This window comes from Pseudoliparis swirei, chromosome 24 (assembly GCF_029220125.1).
Source record: "Pseudoliparis swirei isolate HS2019 ecotype Mariana Trench chromosome 24, NWPU_hadal_v1, whole genome shotgun sequence".
NCBI lineage: Eukaryota > Metazoa > Chordata > Actinopteri > Perciformes > Liparidae > Pseudoliparis > Pseudoliparis swirei.
Window position 1 is genome coordinate 11482005 of NC_079411.1, and position 17422 is coordinate 11499426.

The 17422-nt window shown below is 44.6% G+C and overlaps 1 protein-coding gene across 1 annotated transcript; it reads right to left on the reverse strand.

Moving 5' to 3' along the window:
* Window positions 1–203: 203 nt before the first annotated feature.
* LOC130189836 (homeobox protein unc-4 homolog) lies at window positions 204–5574 on the reverse strand. Its single transcript, XM_056408789.1, has 3 exons — window positions 5307–5574; window positions 4513–4688; window positions 204–1271 (listed from the first exon to the last, which is right to left on the reverse strand). Exons 1-3 carry the CDS (start codon window positions 5572–5574, stop codon window positions 204–206), a joined length of 1512 nt encoding a protein of 503 aa, XP_056264764.1.
* Between the last annotated feature and the right edge of the window lie 11848 nt (window positions 5575–17422).

Consider the following 17422-nt stretch of genomic DNA (forward strand, 5'->3'; position numbering starts at 1 on the left):
GCCTGGATGTGAGGGGGGGGGGGGGGCATCTGGATTGATCACACGTATATGATTAGAAAATAGATGAGAATTAAAAGTCTCCCGATTCCTGATATGTTTCTCTTTCCTCTCTCGAGTGTCTCAGCGAAAAGCTTTTGGGAATGTTTGTGAGCGTGTGTGTGTGTGTGTGTGTGTGTGTGTGTGTGTGTGTGTGTGTGTGTGTGTTAGTCCATATCCACGTCCTCGCCATCTGTGTCGGGGGTTTCGTGACCGTCTGTGTTTGCCTCCAAACCCTCGCGGGGGTCCGGAGACGCTCGCTCGCCTCTCGAGGCGCACGCCGCCGCCGCCGCCGCCCCCTCGGCGGTCGGCTCGCCGGCCTCCGACCGAACTTTCAAACTGCCGTGGTCGCTGGTGTCGTTCGGCGGGGGAGACCCGGGGAGCGCGACGCCAACGCCGCGCTCCTCCGCGTCCGTGTCTCCGCCCTCCATATTGCTCGTGTGACCGCGGCGGCGCTCCGCCGGGCCCGACGGCGGGGGCCCGTACCCGAGGAGGTCGGGGCTCCCGGCGCCCGCCGACACGCATCTCTGGCCTGGCCGGCCGTGGACGCCGCCGTCCTGACCCTTCAGGGTCGCCTGGGGCACCAGGAAGCCCAGCGGCTGGTGGGTGATGGGGTAAAACAGGAAGTGGCCTTTGCCCACCAGCGTCCTCTGACCGGCCAGCGGCGGGAAGTCCGGCGGGAGTTTCCTCCGCGGCGCGGCGTCCGCCAGGAGGCTCTCCACGCTGAACGGGTTGCGTTTCTGCGCGGCGGCGGCGGCGGCCCTCGGGCCCCCGGGGCTGCAGCTGTGCGTGCTGCCCGGCGAGGAGGAGAGCCGCTCCGGTTCCCCCGCCGCTCTTTGGTCGTGCCGCAGGACGCCGTAGTCGAGCGGCGTCCGCTCCGAGTCGGTCCGGCGGCCCGCGGCGGGCGGCGTCGCCGGCAGCTCGATGCGGCCGCCGCCGCTCGCCGGCGGCTGCTCGCTGTCGGTGAACTGCGAGACGCCGCTGTCGCTGTCGGAGCCGCCCGGCGTGTGGAAGCTGTCGCCGCCGGCCAGCAGCTTGTTCTGCGACTTCAGGAGTTTCCGCTCCTGCTTCCGTTTCTTCTTCTCTTGGCGCTCCTCGTCGCGCCGGGAGATCTCCTCGCGGTCCATCGGCTCGCCGCTGCACGTGGTCGGGTGGGAGTTGTGGGCCGGCCGGCCCGGGCCTTTCTTTGTGTTCTCCTTCTTTCTCCACTTGGCGCGCCGGTTCTGGAACCAAACCTGTGGGACACACACATGAAACACACACACATGAAACACACACACACACACATGAAACACACACACACACACACACATGAAACACACACACATGAAACACACACATGAAACACACACATGAAACACACACACACACACACACAGGAAACACACACACACATGAAACAGAAAAACACACACATGAAACACACACACAGGAAACACACACAAGAAACACACACACACACACATGAAACACAAAAACACACACATGAAACACACACACACAGGAAACACACACACATGAAACACACACACACACACACAAGAAACACACACACATGAAACACACACATGAAACACACACACACACACATGAAACACACACACACACATGAAACACACACACACACACACACACACACACACACACACACACACATGAAACACACACACACACATGAAACACACACACACACATGAAACACACACACACACACATGAAACACACACACACACATGAAACACACACACACACACATGAAACACACACACACACACACACATGAAACACACACACACACACATGAAACACACACACACATGAAACACACACACACATGAAACACACACACATGAAACACACACACACACACATGAAACACACACACACATGAAACACACACACACACACATGAAACACACACTACGGTACGTTTCCTTCCAGCTTCGATCAAAACACTTTATTTCTGGTTCAGTCGTTTGTGTTTTGCTGTCGTCCTGAGATCAGTCCCTCGGTGGATTATTTGATTCGTGATTTAATGTCAACAAGCAAATAATCCGCCGAGTCATTTAAAAAATGGCCGACGTTTGCTTTGTTTGGTGATTTTCTGCTTTCTTATTGTGTTTTTCTGTATTCCTCTCAATGAAATATCTTTCAAAGCAAAGTGACAACCCAAACAATCCTGAAGGGAATCAACAACAAACCCGACCGCCTCGTCGGGCCGACGAGGACCACGGCGCTTATTTAAACCGCGAACGCCTCGCCGTCCGCGATCTGATGCAACGCAGTCCAATAACCCGGCAACAAACACTTTATGGACACTCAAATATTCACTAAGATGTTCTCTCTGCCGGCGGAGGCCGAGCGGTCGGTCCCACGCGGGTCGTCCGGGGTCGTTTACGAGGCCAGACTTCTGTGTGTTTGGGCTTATTTTATTGGACTAAACCGTCCTATAATAATTCATCCAGCAAAGTGTACATGGCGGCACACAGAACGTCACTTATGGCGTGTGTGCGTATGCGTGTGTGTGTGTGTGCGTCTGCGTATGCGTGTGTGTGTGTGTGTGTGTGCGTATGCGTGTGTGTGTGTGTGTGTGACCTCACACCTGCCACGCAGCGGTGGTGAGACGTCATTGTCAGAGCGGTTATCAGATGATTTAAGGACAAAACCAGATTGACGAGAAAGCTAAACAAAATCCACGAAAGCCGGAGACGAGAGAGAGAAAAGACAGAGAAGAGAGAAAAGAGAGAGAGGAGAGAGAGAAAAGAGAGAGAAAAGAGAGAGAGAAGAGAGAGAAAAGAGAGAGAAGAGAGAGAGAGAGAGAGAGAGAGAGAGAGAGAAGAGAGAGAGAGAGAGAGAGAAGAGAGAGAAGAGAGAGAGAAGAGAGAGAGATGGGGCTCTGCTGGTTGGGCTGTGGACCAGCAGACCAGCAGATGTGCAGCTCTTAATTACCAGCGACTTGATGGTATAACTCCGCCAATTACACCTAATTGCACCGGACTGTGCGAAATCGGCCACATCCGCCGCCTGCATATAGTCCCCCTCACACCGGGGCCTCTCCCGGCTCACGCGCGGGCTCTCGACGCCCCCTTCCCCCCCCCCCCTCCGGTTCTCCACGCGCCCCGGGAGCCCCTCGCTGCGCGTGCGCGCGAGCTCGAGGCCGCGTGTTCGGCGCTGATAACGGTTTGTAGTTCACACCGCGCGCGCGGAAGGAAAAGATCCGCGCGGACGTGGCGTAACCGAGGGGACACCGACGTGCACGCGCGACGATGGCGCTCCTTGAGAATAGTTGATGTCGGTTATATCGTTTATATTTATTTATTCCACCGATGAAGCTCTGAGCTGCTCCGCCGACAGTAATCTGAGTTTTAGGAGCGAAATCCCCCAAAACGACACGCAGCCGAGCTGCTTCCGGCCCGCGGTTTATTTCACTGTGAATTGTATATATTCATTTAGAAAATATATAAATATATATATCTTAAATTACACAGAATATCAGACGTGGATACATGCCAAGTAAATACAAGGGTATACTACACCTTTATGTGTTTATTGTGTTTTTATAATCACCAGTATTATTATTATTATAAGGCTATTATTAACAGATTAAATATAAATGTGAAATGTGAATGTGAAAGATGGTCACCTCATCTTTAATAAAATTAGATTTTTAACAAACACGAATCATCATAAGGTCTTGAATTTTGCTTAATTATTATTTTCCAGCTTTTTAGACAAATATTGCTATTAATAATGTATTAATTATATATATTAATAATTTAATAATAATATAGATTAATAATATTCGTTTTACTATTATTATTAATTGTATTATCTGTACATTGTGTTGCTAAACCACAACAATATAGCACAGGCTAATCTTTAAATATTGAACTTACTTTTGCTTTGTGTAATTTGTTAATATCAAAAAATATTTAAAAAATAAATAATAGTAATGATAATGTTAGTAACAGTAATAATATTTAAGAAAAGGAAATAATGGATTTATTGAATTATCTTAAACCTTAAAATTAACCACCTAAACGTCTAACTAATGGTATAAGGGTCCAATTAAAAATACATATGATTAATCAGATATTAAGCTATATAATTTGGTGTCCCTGAATGTTTAAAGGCAGAATACTAATTACCACTTCCCCCCTCGGTTTGCTCAGTAAATAGCTTTTTATTAACCCATAAATCAATAGGTTGCCTCCATGCATAATTCAAAAGACCCTTTATTGATGCTTTGATAATTGACAAATAGCTATCTGCGCGTGCACTATAGGCCTTCATCAAACACACCGCCAGCTGACGTCTATTTCTAATCCAGTTTTTGCAGATTTCGAATAACGATTTACTTTTTCTTGAAGAAGAAATACTAATAATCCTAACAGTGACTGGAAAACTATCAGTTTTATCAGTTTTCCCCTCCGCTCGACCAAACATGGAGCAACGATCCGGTTCTCGTGTCTTTACCTGAACCCTGGACTCCACCAGGTCGAGCCGGAGCGCGAGCGCCTCGCGCATGAACACATCCGGGTAGTGGCTCTCGTTGAACGCCTTCTCGAGCTCCTCCAGCTGCCACCCGGTGAAATTCGTCCGCGTGCGTCTCCTCTTACAACCGGGACCGTCCTTATCCGGGTCCCCCAAATCTGCAGTGGTCCGACGTGTGTGAGTGTGTGTGCGTGTGTGTGTTTGTGTGTGTGTGTGTGTGTTGTATGTGTGAGTGAGAGAGAGAGGAGAGAGAGGGGACTGTCATCACAGGGTTTTGCTGGTAAGCATCAGTTTCGTGTAAAGTTCAGTGTGACCTGTCACCCCTTTGTTTAAACACGCCGCTGAACTCTGAGGTGACGTCACAATTTAGACAGAAACACACTTTAATGCTATTTTTGAGATTTTGAATATATTTCCAAAAATCGCAAAATACCTTAATAAAAAAATGCCAATATCACACTCATCGAGATTAATGATAAATTAGTGTCCTTTATTTTAACCTCTAATGCCATTGTTTATATTATTAAAATAAGCTTAAATCTGAACTTTTTATTTTTTATTTTTTTTATTTAACAAACTCCACAACTTTTAAGCGACACATTTTTCTCCGCAGACTAACTTTCTCGTTATGTCTAGTGAGTTTTGTATGTATTTTATTTATCCTACACGTCTTTTATTTTGACAATACATGCCACATGCACGCGTCGCTCTCCCCGGTGTAAGGTCCCGGTCGCGGTGTCTCCAGCGCGCGCAGCACCGGGCAGCACCTGGCCTACCTGAGAGTTTGAACTGCTGGCTGTCGGGCGACAGCAGCGGGTTGACCACCGAGGCCGAGCACGAGCTGTTAAGTAATCCGTCTATGGAGAAGGGGGAGGCGGCGGCGGCGGCGGCGGCCGCGGACTGCAGCTGGTGCCCGTTGGCGAGCTCGTAGAGGTGGTGGTGGTGGTGGTGGTGATGGGGGCCGAGCCCGTACGGGAAGCCCACCAAGCCGCCCAAGGAGCCCGCGAACTGGGCGTGAGGATGCTCGAGGACCCGGCTGTCCATGCTCGCCCGGGCTGCGGCGGGGCCGAAGTGAAGATGCGGAGGGAGGCGGTGTGACCGGACATGCACGCGGGCGGAGGGGGGATACCAAAAAAAACCGAAAAAAGTCAGAGGAGAGGTAGAGGAGGAGGAGGAGGAAGAGGCAGCAGCGTGCGCGAGAGGCGGAGGACGGGGAGAAGAAAGGGGGGAGACCCTGCAGGCTCGGACGGACCCCGTCTCCCGGTGTGTGGCGGAGCGGCGGCGGAGCGGCGGCGGACACCGGGGCTGCGCGAGGCTTCACGTTTTACGCTCCGGCCGAGATGTCGAAACCTGCGCGTGCTGCGCGTGAGCCAGCTCATTAGGGCTCCTCGCGTCTGCACGCGGGGACCAATGGGGGACGTTAATCGCCCCGTGACGTCAGAGACGCGGTTAATGGTGTAAAAAGGGAAGGCATGAGCGCGAGGAAAAACAGAGAGAGAGAGAGAGAGAGAGAGAGAAAGAAAGAGAGAGAGAGAGAGAGAGCGTTTTTTTCTTTTTTACTTTAGCGGATCGATCGCTAATTACACCTGGCGCGGCCCTTTAATTCAGCGCTGTCAAAACAATGAGCGCGAGCGCGTGGAAACAGTCACGTGACTGACAGGCAGACTCCATTAAAGCCTCACGAAACACGACATGTATATTTATCACGAGAAAACACGTTTTAGTCTAACTTTAGGAAGCAATGAGTCCTTTCTCCTTTCTCCTCGCCTTCGTCTCTTCTCACTCGTGTGCGCGCGCCTTTGCATTCCCTGTGTGCGTGCCCACGCGCGCGCGTGTGTGTGTAAGTGTTTAAAGGGGGCATTCAGGGCCAGATTGATCCAATAACAGCGCCTTTACCCCCCCCCCCCCTTTCCGTGAGCTGTCACATTGCATTTTAAACTACAAGCCTCTCTCCATCTCCGAGACACCCCCACCACACACACACACACGCACACACACACACGCGCACACACACACTCCGCATCATTATCTCGATGTTTCACCTGAGCAACTTACACCGATGTTTAGTTGTAGCCGACATGATTTGGTGTTTCCAAGAATCCAATATCGTGCACGTGCAGCTCCACTCGGCGGCCACTGTGTCGTTACAGGACGAAGCGTGTTGTTGTTGTTGTTTGTGTGGTGTATTGTTTGGGGTTTAATCCTTTGCAAGTGCTTTTTTTTTGCATATAAAAAAGGCAAACTGAGGCTTATGCTTTTAGCTTTAATTAGCCTAATATTGATATTAAAGTGCTTTAAAAAAATTGTATATATATATATATTAAAAAGGACAATAAATGTATCTTGTGACATGATGGACAGCTCCACCTGCAGTTGAGATTAATTTGTCCATTATGTTTCTGAGGCCAACATGAACTTTAAAACTTAGTTTCAGGTGCCCAGAAAAATACCTATAACAAAATGTTTTAAAAATTAAACACATTATAATCTTATTTCACAATAAAAAACAATACATACATTAAAGAAACTATTTGAAATAAACATCTTGTTTTTGTTAGTATTATCATATAATACAGTGATGATTGCTGTGTAATATTTCACTCTAAATGACCATAAAGTACTAAATGATGACATCATGCTGTAGAGAAGAAGACTTGAAACTAGAGACTGAGACATAAACTCATGTTTACAATGTTTACTGAGGGAATACATCAAGAGAGAAGTAGAGTCATTATATAGACTTCTATACAACCAGAGGAGCCCCCTGGTGGTCAGGAGAGAGAATGCAGCTTTAACACATGAACCATAGACTTATATACAACTAGAGGAGTCGCCCCCTGGTGGTCAGGAGATATAATGCAGCTTTAACACATGAAGCATAGACTTCTATACAACCAGACAGGACGCAAATTTCATGACCATCCAGTCCAATAGCTGTCGAGGCGTTTCACTCCAAAAACCTCACGGAAGGCGAAGCGGGGAATCCCCAAAAGTCAGACCGCGAATAATTTATGATGCCATAAAACGACAAAAGTGGAAATGAAGTCTCTTCTTCTTCCAGAATAAGTCACGCCTTTTATTTTATACAATGAGCACAGATTTAAAGAATTGTTTTGTGAAACTGAAAGGTTTGGAAATGTAGCAACCGGGTGTCCAGGTGGACATCTTTTGGGGAGGAGAGGGTGAGAGAAGGAGAGAAGGAAAGGAGGGAGGGAAGGAGGGAAGGGGGGGGGGGGGGGCGAGATTATACATATAAATTGTAAGCGGTGTCGCGGGGGGCAAATCTGGCCCGAGGCGGTGACTGCTTCATTTTGTGTTAAATTTCTTGACAGAAAGCCACCCGCGTGCTGGTGAATACTGAATGGTAATCAGAGCTGGTTGAATAAGTGCCTCCCCATCCCCCCCCTCCTCCCCCCCTCCCCTCTTCCATTACTGTGAATTAATTCGACTTTATTTATCCAATTTCTGGGGCTGACAGAATGTTAATTTGAGTGGAGATTTTTTCCCCGCGCTGTTCTGCCGGTGACCCGTGGCCCTGGGATTGGCGTGTTGTAATAACCTGAATCTTTTCACCAGAGGCTCCGATAATTGTTACCTTATTAGCATGTAAATTGTTTAATTAATATTACTATGAAGAACCATATAATCCCCTCCGTTACTTGACCCCGAGTCCGCCAGCGAGCGGGCTCTTTTCTGCATTTCAATGTCTGGTTTTTTAAATGGACTCTTTAATGCCCCCCCCCCCCCCCCCCAACACACACACTTTTAAGGGCTTGAGAGGCTTTTGATGTCCCCCTCCTCTCTCTCTCTCTCTCCATTCTCTTTTTATTCCTTGGCCCGAGCTCTTTCTGATGTGTATTTATTCTACTGCTGCCATATTTGAACATCAAAATCCAACAACGCCTTCTTGTCATTTGCTCATAAAAGCTCTCCCCCCACACACACACTCTTTGCGAGCCAAACGCATGCAGCGCTCGATGAAAAGCAGCCCTTGACACGAGGTCCTGAGAGACCCGCCAACATTTAAATTCTCTTTTCTTCCGTCCTCCTCCTCCTTTTCTCGTCGGGCACGAGTGACATTGTCAGATGTTCCCTATAATTAATTTGATAATAAGATGACGAGCCGCCGGCCTGCAGCCTTCCTCTCATCTCTCTGTGCAGACAACACACACACACACACACACACCAGCCTGTCGTCTGTCACAGCATAGGTTGTTCACTTCGGCTCAGAGTAATGCAACAACAACAACAACAACAGCGCATATTAAAACCACCTCTAGGGGGGCGCTCCTGGTTAGAGTGTCGTCTATCGGTCTTCATGGGTATCGGTCTTCATGGGTAAAGGTCTTCATGGGTATCGGTCTTCATGGGTAAAGGTCTTTATGGGTATAGGTCTTCATGGGTAAAGGTCTTCATGGGTATCGGTCTTCGTGGGTATCGGTCTTCATGGGTATAGGTCTTCATGGGTAAAGGTCTTCATGGGTAAAGGTCTTTGTGGGTATCGGTCTTCGTGGGTATCGGTCTTCATGGGTATAGGTCTTCATGGGTATCGGTCTTCATGGGTATAGGTCTTCATGGGTATAGGTCTTCATGGGTATCGGTCTTCATGGGTATCGGTCTTCATGGGTATCGGTCTTCGTGGGTATCGGTCTTCATGGGTATAGGTCTTCATGGGTATCGGTCTTCATGGGTATCGGTCTTCATGGGTATAGGTCTTCATGGGTATAGGTCTTCATGGGTATCGGTCTTCATGGGTAAAGGTCTTCATGTTTATCGGTCTTCATGGGTATCGGCCTTCATGGGTATAGGTCTTCGTGGGTATCGGTCTTCATGGGTATAGGTCTTCATGGGTATAGGTCTTCATGGGTATCGGTCTTCATGGGTATCGGTCTTCATGGGTATCGGTCTTCATGGGTATCGGTCTTCATGGGTATAGGTCTTCATGGGTATCGGTCTTCATGGGTATCGGTCTTCATGGGTATAGGTCTTCATGGGTATCGGTCTTCATGGGTATAGGTCTTCATGGGTATAGGCCTTCATGGGTATCGGTCTTCATGTTTATCGGTCTTCATGGGTATCAGTCTTCGTGGGTATCGGTCTTCATGGGTATCGGTCTTCATGGGTATAGGTCTTCGTGGGTATCAGCCTTCATGGGTATCGGTCTTCATGGGTATCGGTCTTCATGGGTATCGGTCTTCATGGGTATAGGTCTTCATGGGTATCGGTCTTCATGGGTATCGGTCTTCATGTTTATCGGTCTTCATGGGTATCGGTCTTCAAGGGTATAGGTCTTCATGGGTATCAGTCTTCGTGGGTATCGGTCTTCATGGGTATCGGTCTTCAAGGGTATAGGTCTTCGTGGGTATCAGCCTTCATGGGTATCGGTCTTCATGTTTATCCGTCTTCATGGGTATCGGTCTTCATGGGTATCGGTCTTCAAGGGTATAGGTCTTCATGGGTATAGGTATTCATGGGTATCGGTCTTTGGAAGTACTTTGGGGTTCGGTCATCATTATTATCGTGGTTGGGCTTAAAATAACTACGGAGAGTTGGGTTTAGTAACATAAAAAGTCAAAAATAATACTGAACCGTCAATCTTCCCTCCCGCCCACCCAAAGTGACGTCACCTGTTCCTTTGTCACATGACATTTCATTTGTGTCCACCACAAAAAAAGGGTCCTCATTGACTTTTAAAACATCTGACAATTTGTGGACACGAAAACCCATAAATTGCATTTCACTATGTTTTATTTTATTTTTGTGCTGTAACCTCTGACTCAGCTGTAATCATCTGACTGTCGGGCATGTTAGCGAGGCCTCACTGGGCCTCACGGGGCCTCAGAGTTCCCTTTGCACCAATGGGCCGTGCAGCAGTTTAGGTTTTTTTAATCTTTACTCAAAAGAGCCTCAACTTTGTGAGCTAAGTTTAGCCATCAAAGGTTGGGCGACAACACACAAGCAAACAAACTCCAAAATATCGTTCTAATTTCTAGCATTTTAGGTTAGAGTTTATTTGATTATGCTTTTTATTTGAGGCCTTACCAGAGAGCCGGTGTTCGGGGCCTGCTGCTCCCCGTCCCGTCGGGTTTCACGGTCTCGACGCTCAAGTGTAGTGGCGTTCGCCGCCAGGAGGACGTGGAAACGCTCCGCCGGGATATTCAGAAGAAACTCTTTCTTTTTCTTTTTGTAAAGAAAGAGTCAAACACAGAGACAACGCAGGTTTCCACGAGCAGAGGAATCTCTATAAACCCTCGGCCGGCCTCTTGGGAGGAGGAATCAAGTCGTGTTTATTTTTTAATTAGCAAAGCGAGGAGACGCAGCGGAGAGTTAATTACTCGATCGCTGCGTACAAGTTAATTTTTAACTAGTCGGAATGAGGTCAGTCATTAATGAGGCGGTCGATAATTAAGAGTCTAATCTGAATTAATTGTTGGACCAGGAGAGGAGGAACAGGAGGTTTGTATATTTGAGTGTGTGTGTATATACTGTATGTGTATATGTGTGTATATTTATGTATATGTGTGTATATTTGAGTGCGTGTGTATATGTGTGTATATTTGTGTATGTGTGTGTATATGTGTGTATATTTGTGTATGTGTTTGTATATATGTGTATATGTGTGTATATTTGTGTATGTGTGTGTATATATGTGTATATGTGTGTATATTTGTGTACATGTGTGTATATTTGTGTACGTGTGTGTATATTTGTGTATGTGTGTGTATATTTGTGTACGTGTGTGTATATTTGTGTATGTGTGTGTATATATGTGTATATGTGTGTATATTTGAGTGCGTGTGTATATGTGTGTATATGTGTGTATATTTGTGTATGTGTGTGTATATATGTGTATATGTGTGTATATTTGTGTATGTGTGTGTATATTTGTGTATGTGTGTGTATATATGTGTATATGTGTGTATATTTGTGTATGTGTGTGTATATTTGTGTATGTGTGTGTATATATGTGTATATGTGTGTATATTTGTGTACGTGTGTGTATATTTGTGTATGTGTGTGTATATTTGTGTATATGTGTGTATGTGTGTGTTTATTTGTGTATTTGTGTGTATATTTGCGTATGTGTGTGTATATTTGTGTACGTGTGCGTATATTTGTGTATGTGTGTGTATAAACATATATACACAAAGAATCAAACTTTCTCTGGAGCCATAATTGCAATTCAATTAAAGTAACTCGTCACTTGTTATTAAACCGTGTTTAAGACGCTGAGAGTACTGGATGCTTGAGTCCAAAAGACTTTTTAATTGTTATCAGCGAGCCAGATCCCCCCCCCCCTCCCATTCCGTCCTTGGCTGTCTTGGCACAGGCTGCATGGAGACAGACCTAATTAACCCCCCTACCCCACAGGGAAATCCGCTATGCAAATTAACATTTTCAAAATACAGTAATGATATCATTTGAGGAACGGCGATGCCAGCTCTGTTCACGCGCCGCCTCTGAATTTGCATCTACATTTTAGCGTGCGCAATCAATACGCCGTTCTCCTCATCTCTTCATCATCTGGCAATGGTGTGTTTCTAGGGAGGGGAGGGGGGGGGGTCAAAACAAATGCTCAGATCTGATGGGCGCGGAGGGATCGGGCCTATCCGGCCACTGGATACTGGAGCCACACAGAACCATCTGCCGGGGAGTGAAAACGATGGAGGAGGAGGAGGAGTGGAAGGAAGGAGGCAAAACTACCCCCCCCCCCCCCCCTCCAAGCCGCTCTGTAAACGAGAAAAGATGTTTTAATTAGGAGGCTCATTTAAATGTCTTTAACGAGCAGCTCGGCCCGAAGTGAGGAGAGTCCTGATGCCGCTCGAAACAAAAGAGTATTTATCTATTCCTTCTTCTTCTTCTTGTTCTTGACCTTCTCTCGAGGGGCCGGAACATCCCATAATAATCAGGTTTAAGGAGAGAGAGAGAGCGATAGATCCGGTCGTGTTTACCACGAGGTATAATAATCTGTTTATTCGTGCATAATTGTTCCTGGAAGAGATGAATGCGTCCCCATGGTTACAGGGAGTGTTCCGTGTACTCACCATTACAAGATTAAAATAAGACACTTTAGACGTTTGATGTTTTTTTGGAGATGGGACACGTTGTCGTGACCTTTGACCTCGTTGCAAAGGGTTCTCGTCTCTCTGGTCGATGCAGCTGCTTCGAGGACTCTCCCTCCTTCAGAGGGTGGATTTAATGATCAGATTATTCTTATTAAATCATCTCATAAATCATGTTTTTTTTTCTTCACTCCTGGTTGGTCAATAATTTCTATTTGAGTGGAAACAATAGAGTTTAGCCGGCTGCGTTACTCGTGTCGACACCTGAGCTTCAGGTTCTCTGAAGTGTGAATATAAAGTTCCCTTTATTGTTTATTCTTATCATTGTGCGCAGATTATAATCATACAATAATAAAACTGCTTAATCCCGGCTTAATCCCGGCTGTCACGGTATTTAAATAATACTCTGAGACGTCTATTTAAAACCAGAACATGATCCTCTTTATGGATCCACGACCTTAAAGCAGGAGTAGAAGTTACAGCGATGACATCACTCAGAGACGTCGCCCAGTGGGTGAACTGGTTTCAGTCCACCCAGCGCCACCTTGTGATGATGATGATGATGATGATGATGATGACGACGACGCCCTCTGGATTAACATACGCCTAATTGTTTACTGCTGCTTGTTTACATAAATACAAACATGTTGCAGGGAGAGAGAGATAGATAGAGAGAGAGAGAGAGACATTCAGTACACTCTAAAAAAAAAGAGCCGTAGAATTAATAACAATTTGTGGCAGGTAATTACTTATCAATTAAAGCTGTTATCCTGCCTAATTAGGCAGCGTTCATTAAATTCAGACAATTTAAACCGTAATCAAAGTTAGTGGGGCCTGACAGCGGAGCGAGGGCCGGTGGATGAGCGCCCCCTAGTGGAGGAGAGGGGAGGGGGGGGGTCTCAGGCTGCGTGAAAGGTTTCGTTTTTTATTAATTTAATTTAATTTAATAAAGCATTAAGCGTGGATGAGAATGAATGTCCTTTTTTAAATATTTCTTAATATTTTAGTTATATTATTATTATTGTTGTTTTTATTATTATTGTTGCTATTTTGAATTATTATTGTTGTTTTATTATTATTGTTGCTATTTTGTATTGTTATTATTGTAATTATATGAAGTAATAAGTTATTTTACTGAACCAACAACTACTGCAAAGTAAATAAGTAAAAGTACACTGATTGGGCCTTTTCAAGAACCATATTAATATATATATATTATTGTAATTATCTTGGTGCTGATGGACTAAAGTGTCAGCAGATATGAATTCACTATAATTTAGGAAAATCTATGAAGATCAGCTAAAATAATGAAGTCGTGGATCCAGACTAAAGGTCGGGTGATAATCAGTTGATAATCTGATATGGTAATAAACACATTATGCACATTGTTATGATCACTTAACGTTGAGATGGAATGATGTCACTCATCACTCTCAGATATTATATCAAAATGATTCTCGTGTCTATTAAGAAACACATTTAATATCTCTATCCAACACAGTTCATTCCTTTTTTAAATATATAGTTTTACACTATAAATGTAAAATGTTACTCTGTTAGCACTGTTGGCTACGAGCCGCCATATTGAGAGCCATTTAGAGACAACCGAAACGCTCCCACATGTTTGATGCATATATATACACATATATATCTATATATCCATATATAGGTATATATGTTTATATATACGGTATATATGTGTATATATACATATATATACACACATATATATATGTGCATCTGTATATATACGGTATATACACAGATATAAGTGAATATATACGGATATATAGTAAAAAGTCTGAAATGTACTTCAAAGATGTTGATAAGTTACTTTCTGATGATTATTATGAAACACATAACTTTTTTTTATAAAATCCACAGTAAACTAAATGACCGGACCGGAGGAGTGACATCACTCCCCCCGTCCAGAGAACTGCTGTGGCCACGCGGACAACAAAGCGCGCGCGCTTCTCGTGTGTGTGTGTGTGTGTGTGTGGGGGGGGGAGTTAATTAATATTGGCTCTTGTTTGGTCCAGTTAATGAACGAGTGAATTATGCACCTCTGGGACGCCCCGCCTCCACAATCCAGTTAAATTATCCCCCCGCCCGACATTGTCCTCCAATTTCCCCACTCTGATCCTGCACTGATGGGGTCCCTGTCACACACACACACAAACACACACAAACACACACAAACACACACACACACACACACATAAACACACACACACACACACACACTCGGGGACACAGGATACTACCCCTGCCGTCTCCATCTGTCTGTCTTTGTCCCGCTCGGGTGGGTTTGACTTCTTTGTCTTTATTTATTGACGCCTTCTTCTTCTTCTTCTTCTTCTTCTTCTTCTTCTTCTTCTTCTTCTTCTTCTTCTTCTTCTTCTTCTTCTTCTTCTTCTTCTCCTTCTTCTTCTCCTTCTTCTTCTTCTTCTTCTTCTTCTTCTTCTTCTTCTTCCTTCTTCTCCTTCTTCTTCTTCCTTCGTCTCCATCTTCTCCTTCTTCTCCTTCTTCTCCTTCTTCTTCTCCTTCTTCTTCTCCTTCTTTTTCTTTTTCTTTTTCTTCTTCTTTTTCTTTATATATATATATTTTATTTTATTTTATTCAACGCATGGGCAGCTCTGGGTGGCCGATAACTTCCGTCCCATTAACTCGTCTGAGAGGTTAGTCAAACAAAGTCTGTCCGCAACCTGATCCTGATTTAAACATATACACACGCGCGCGCCTAAACACACACACACACACACACACACACGGTCGTGTGTGTCAGAGAGGGGGGGGATCCATATTATTTGCATTAAAAGCCTCGCACCGTGAAATTCATGTATAATTACAAAGCGGGGTGGTGTGTGTGTTATGTAGATCAGGGGGCGTGTGTGTGGGCGCGCGCGCACGTGTGTGTGTGTGTGTGTGTGTGTGTGTGTGTGTGTGTGTGTGTGTGTGTGTGTGTGTGTGTGTGTGTGTGTGTGTGTGTGTGTGTGTGTGTGTGTGCGCGTGTAGTGATTGGCTCGGATTGGTTATTTTGTGATACGCTAACAGGGAATGTAGAGTGACAGATTGCAATTATCCCGTTATTGTAATTGTCAAAGTCAATTCACTGCAGCCCGCATGACGAAGAAGAAGAAGAAGAAGAAGAAGAAGAAGAAGAAGAAGAAGAAGAAGAAGAAGAAGAAGAAGAAGAAGAAGAAGAAGGTTAAATTTGTTAAATAAGGATCGAAAAAAAGTTATTTATTATTTGTTGTTGTAAAAACAGAGCCATCTATTTTAATTTACTGCTGACCGAGTTTAAGAGTCGTCCATATTTTAGGACGCGGGCTACAGTTTCCTGTAATAATATATGTTATTATTATCATTAATTGTTATTATTATTATTATTATTATGTTCATTATTATTATTTATTGGTGACTGAGTGGAAGTGAGGCGCTCCAAGTTAAACCCAGAAATATCTCATTCCTGTTCCTTCCGCTCTTCCTGTGGAGCTGCAGCGCCCCCGTGTGGTGAACAAGGCGCAGAGCAGCTAATGGGCCTGACATTAATAATAATGACAACAATACAAATAATACTTAAATCATAAATATAACAATAAATAAAAATAATATTAATAACAATAATAATAACTTGTATTGTAACAATAATAAATAGAACATTAATGACAACAAATAAAATACTATTAAATTGATATCAGTAATAGTATAACAATAAGAATAATACGAATAATGTTGTCTTCATAGCTCCTGTTAAAAAAAAGTTACGAAGCACATACAATATAAAACTAGATATAATAATTTAAACATAATCAAACAGCATTTCGTTCCACTGAGCTTCAGCTGATGGAACGACTTCAGCTGAGAATGCTGAGCAAAGCATGTTGACGACGGTATTTTATTTATGCTCTCGTTATCACCATCAGGAATGTAAAATAAAATATCAAGATGTGCATTGACTTGTCAAAGATTTAAATCTGTTGCTTCTAAAGCATAACCTAAAAAGTGACTTCCTTGTAAAAATCATCTGAAATCCACACCTGTGTCTCTGCTGATGTTGATCGTCTGCATACGCATACATCACCACCTGATGGCCTGTAAATTAAATGAAATTAAATTAGTATCACCTTTGGCCTTCGTGCTGACGGATCCTTAAAAGAGAAAAAAAGACCAAATACATTTAGTTGGCGTTTGGAGTTCCTGTTCATTTTCGCGCATGGCGTCATTATATAATATTTAGTATAAATGTATTTGTTTTGTGAAACCGCTCCGATCCCACGATGACGACTCCATGTTTTGAAACATAATATGGGTCGCTTTAAAGTTTTGGACTAACAGGGGTAATAACAAATATAAAATGTTTCTGTTTCATACTGGATATATATATTGGAACAGCGCTTCACAATAAATCAACATTTTGGGGGGGGAAGGGGTTTATTTGCTCTCATCTTTAGCGTAGCCGCTTAGCTTAGCTTCTGGAAACAGCTAGCTAGCTTGTTGGCTGTGTTCACACAGAGCGCCGTCAACAGCAATTATGTCCTGTGTGTTTAATTAAAACACACATTAGTGTAGATTTAAAAAATAAAGAAAGAAAACACCACATTTCACTATTTCTTAGTGATTTATGTGGCAGAGTAATTTTAGCTTTGAGCGGTTGCCGGGCAACCATCGTAGACTTCAGGAAGCCGGGAGAAAGTCGGCCATGTCATCAAATAGCTTCGTTTTTTGTGATGTCATTTTAATGTCCTTATCAAAGGGGAAGGAGGAAGGCAAGTGACCACTATGTTAAAATGTGTTTAAATTAGAGCTAGCAGTTAAGCCTGCTGACG